The following is a 4,963-nucleotide window of genomic DNA, read 5'->3' on the forward strand; positions in this document are numbered from 1 at the left end:
GAGCCATTTGTGAAATATTTGCTTATAATAAAAAACCTTACTTACTTTTAATGAAATATTTCTTGGGGAAATTTTTAGCACACAAAATAACTACAATGACCCCATTATTTATAGGCGAAACAACACACATATAGCGCCATATCTAATGGCGCTATATTAGATAGCGCCATATCTAATTGCGCTATATTAGATAGCGACATATCTAATGGCACCTTATCATGATGTTGACAAGACGACTTTATGTCAGCCGGTCAGCTTTTTCAGCTTTTTCAGTTCGACAAGACAAGACACACATAGCGCCATATATAATGGCGCTATATTTTGCGTATTAAATATCGTGATATCGACAAGACAACACACACATAATAAATATACCGATAATTATATTAAATTATTATTTAAATAGGTAAAAAGGAAAAGTACAAATCATAATTAACAAACAAGAAAATATTATTTCATAAATATTTAAATCGTATACATAACAACTAATTATTACAACATGAACTCATGGGTAGTTAGGTACAATAGAAGAACACCCGCCCTGAGCTTAATTATTGTTGCCACCCAAAGGACATTTTCTACGGTCGTGGCCTGTTTGCGAGCATATACCACATTTGCGCGCATATACGGTATCACTAACATCCATTTGGTTTCGTATACGCGTTCTCTTCTACACCTGTCTTTTACGCAAATAGGACTTGTTACACACCATTTTAAATGGTTCTGGGGGCCAGTAATGCTCAGAACCCACTGGTTGCAACTGACCACTATATGTGTTTAGGTATTTGGAAACACTATATTGTTGATCAATATAGTTGGTCTCCGCATAACCAACACGTTGAAAACACTTGATGGCATGTGAACAAGGAATGTGGTAGATTGACCATTTCCCACATGAGCATAACCGTGTAGATTCATTTACAGTATGTACATTATTACCCCGATTATTATGGATAGCGGTGCGAACTTCAAAAATACCTCGTTCGTTATCATATTGCAAAAAGGAATGCCAATGTGCTCGCCGTCTGTATTTCTCTAATCTCTTCATAGGCACTGGCATAAATTCAACACCCCTTTTGCGCCCAAGATATGTCTTTCTTTTAGTAATTGTGTAGCCATATTCCTGGTGGACTGCTGTAATGCACTCTTTGATTTTATACCTTATGGACGCTTCGATGTGCGGAATAAGTACAAGAGATATCAAGTCAATATCCAAGTTGAAGTGATTCCCGTTGAAAGTGTCCATTTCGCATGTGTGGGTGGGAATGTATTTACCCACTTTCCACATACCTGTCTTCTTCTTCGACGCACGCAACATCCAATTACATGGCTAAAACCACCTGCGGCAAATAGCCTTGTATACCGTCGGACTTGACTCCGATACCTGCATCTCACGACACTCTTTAACATTATGCATTTTACAAGCCCTGCTTACGCGTGCTTTATTAGGAAAAAATATCCCCTTTGCAAGCACCGTTGGTCTAGACTCATCCCACATTGCTGCCCGAATTTCATCAAAATCCCTTGTGAGAGCTCACGGCTGGCAAGTTATCAATATAAGGAATCTCCCTTGAATGAAACGACACTTCAGACTCGTACACTTTTCGTCTATGGGGGCTCTCTTCAAATCGGGTCCTTCCTCCTCGTCCTCTTCATCACCATCCTCACGAGCAAATGGTGTCTCGTCTCCCGATTCATCGGCATTGTTATCGTAATCGTTGTTCTCTTCCTCACTCTGTGCATCTGCCAAATCTTGATGTAATACGTCGTTTTCGGGCAATTGAGTGAGTACGGGTAGTTCAACTTGCTCGTTTTCACTGCACATTTCAACAAAAATATAAGCTACTAAATTAATAAATGCTTTATATATGGCTATAGTTTTTCACTTACAAGTCGTAATGTGATGACATTCCATGATGGACGTTTTTAATTAGGTGGTGACTACCGGATGAGCCACTTGTAAAATTCATATCCGGCCGGTACCCCCTATTAAATAAATGAGCGTTAAAATTAATTCAATACGCCAAAAATATACATAATTAACACAAATGAAAATTGAAGTTTACCACTCTTCTTGTGAATTATGGAAAAGCAGGGTATAAATTATTTTCTCGCTGCTCATTCGCCGACGGTGATAAATTTAAATCAAGAAAAAATCTTTCATCCGGAACATGTCCGGCAAAAACTGATCCAGAATAACCACCCGATGACTGGGGGTTATCTCTACTACGCACAACCTCATTTTTTGGAACGTCTTCGACCTTCACGTACATCTCCAACATTGTGATTACAAGAAATTCCCGGCATTCGTCCGGAGTCCTCAGGAAATCACTCAAAGTGTCATCATCGTCGATGTTAAACTCTGAGTAAAAAGCAACCCCTTGCGGCGTAACGGAATACGGATATCTTCCGGTTACTTTGAGTATCACTGAACGTTTTCTCACACTCATTTTTTTGCATAACAACGATATCAATGTTTCGTACTCCATTGAAAGTGGCAATTTAACATTACACTTAGCAGGTAAACTGTAGCCCACAGAGTTATTCTCCATCACAACCTCACCCCCCAATATAATGATACTCTTATTCTACGTTCTTCAGACATAATGAAAAAATGCTGGAGAATTTAACAACAATAGAAACCAACAAGAGTTAAAAAAAATTTGAATGAAGTTGTGGCGATTCTACGATGTTTATATAGGAAATGGCTAGCCGGGTTTTTTTTTTTTTTTTTTTTTGTATATAGCGCCACAAAAAGTGGCTTTATACGCTTTTAAATTATTGAACCCAGAAATTATTGGTGAGGTCAGGTAATAAGGGGTATAGCGCCACTATTAATGACGCTATGTAAGGTATGTCAGCTTTACTATGTATAGCGCCACAAATAGTGGCGCTATACAGTAACGGTGCAGTTAACGTTACTGTATAGCGCCACTATTTGTGGCGTTATATATAGTTTGGTAACTTTTTTTTTTAACATTTATTTGCATATTTTGAGTCAAAAAAATCACATTTTGGTTCCGGATTCCTATTTTGACTGTCTTTTAAATCCACTCGAATCAAAAGTTGTAACCATCCAATTTCGTGCCAACCTTTTACTTGTTCTACATCAGAAGTTGAAATATTAAGGCTAAATACCAATATAGCCCCTTGAACTTGGCATAATATGTACTACTAAGTTAAACAGTTGAATTAACTAGGGACCAGATGAACACTCGAGCTCGATAAAAATATAAGCCTACCGATGTCCACACCCAGGGGCGGAGCTAGAGTGTAGTTACTGGGTTCGGCCGAACCCAGTAGTTTTGGTTCGAACCCTATATTTGTCTTAAAAAATCCATTGAATATGTATAAATTATTAATTTAGAACCCAATAGATTAAAAAGATTAGAATTACGAACCCATAAACTTGAAATCCTGGCTCCGCCTCTGTCCACACCCCAAGAAATTAAAGTGTGGGGTGGATGGTACATCTTTTCATGTGCTATAAATACATCACTCTTCTCTTTACTTCACATCCATAGTGGAGGCCAGCTCAGATTTCAGAGCTCTGATCAGTTTTCTCCTTTCTACTCCTATTCCCTTTGTTTATCTGAAACAATGGCATTCCAAAAGGCATTTGCTGCTTTGCTTATTGCATCACTTGTGCTTGTCCATTTCACTCATGCTCTTCAACAGGTTAATTCCTCTTTTTTTAAAGCTCAAATAGCATATCATGTTTTAACTCGATCTCTTTCATCTTGAAATAACGTTCGATTTTGTAATGTTTGGTGCAGGGAAACAACAGTAAGCCACCAGCACCAAGCCCTCAAGCTCCAAAGCCATTAGGTAATATAACATTTACTACATATATATTTCCTCCACGACTAATATATAATCATATCACGATTATTCTGAATTCATTAACTCTAAATTCTGAATTCGACTATGTTGCAGATTGTACAGGAGCCTGTGAATATAGGTGCAGCGAGTCGTCTAGGCCAAATCTATGCAACAGAGCATGTGGAAGTTGCTGCCGTACCTGCCACTGCGTGCCACCAGGGACTTCTGGAAATTATGAAGCTTGCCCTTGCTACTTCAACCTTACTACTCATAACGACACCCGCAAATGTCCTTAAACAGTGGTTGGAACTTACGTTTCCCCAAAATTTTCTCCTCCAAATGTTCCTCTCATTGAATTTGTTGTGTATCATTAAGTATGCCAGCTGTTGATTTTGAAATTTAATCAATTTTTTCGTGTGTACGATTGAAAGTTTACAATATTAATGGATGCATACTACTATTTATTTGATTTCTATAGCCGTTGTTGCACGCACAAGAGAACTGCTATCGCTGTCACTGTCTATGGACTATGGTTCCAAGCTAGCTATGTAGTTTCGTTTCATAACTTGGAAGTACAAGGAGGTTGGGTGTTCGTGGGTCAGATATGGTGCGGTATTTAGATATTTCGATTCGGTATTTTTGATATTCGGTTTTTTAAAATGTTATATCATTATCGTACCTAATTAAATTCGATGTGGTTTGATTTTTTTCCTTTCGATTTCGGTTTATTCGGTTTGATAACTTCGGCTTATTTTATTTGAATATTAACTTGTGTATAGAGCCATAAATTATAATATTTTTAATTAAAGTATTCAAAAGTACACAATAAAAAAAGTTTGTTTACAAAAGTTCTATCCAAAACTAACAAATATCAACCCAAAGCGAGAAAATTATACATAAAGAAATAAGTTTGATCATTAGAAATGTCGTGTTACTTGCTTAGAGAATAAAGAAAAGTAAAATTTTAGATTTTTTATACTCATATTATAATTAATAAATGTATATTGTGTAATACGAAGTAATATATATTTCGGTACAGTATCAGTATTTTGGTATTTTATTTTAAAATATCTAATACCAATTTTTTTAAAAACTCAAACCAAATACCATACCGAATACTAAATACCAAAATTTTCGATTT

The 4,963-nt window shown here is 36.8% G+C and overlaps 1 protein-coding gene across 1 annotated transcript; it reads left to right on the top strand.

The window, feature by feature from the left end:
* The first annotated feature begins 3,509 nt into the window (after window positions 1–3,509).
* Window positions 3,510–4,297, top strand: LOC104219501 (gibberellin-regulated protein 11-like). Its single transcript, XM_009770196.2, has 3 exons — window positions 3,510–3,678; window positions 3,777–3,828; window positions 3,937–4,297. The coding sequence occupies exons 1-3, from the start codon at window positions 3,601–3,603 to the stop codon at window positions 4,116–4,118; spliced, it is 312 nt and encodes a 103-aa protein (XP_009768498.1). The 5' UTR covers window positions 3,510–3,600; the 3' UTR covers window positions 4,119–4,297.
* Window positions 4,298–4,963: the final 666 nt, after the last annotated feature.

The sequence above is a fragment of the Nicotiana sylvestris genome, chromosome 2, assembly GCF_000393655.2.
Source record: "Nicotiana sylvestris chromosome 2, ASM39365v2, whole genome shotgun sequence".
Taxonomy (NCBI): Eukaryota; Viridiplantae; Streptophyta; class Magnoliopsida; order Solanales; family Solanaceae; genus Nicotiana; species Nicotiana sylvestris.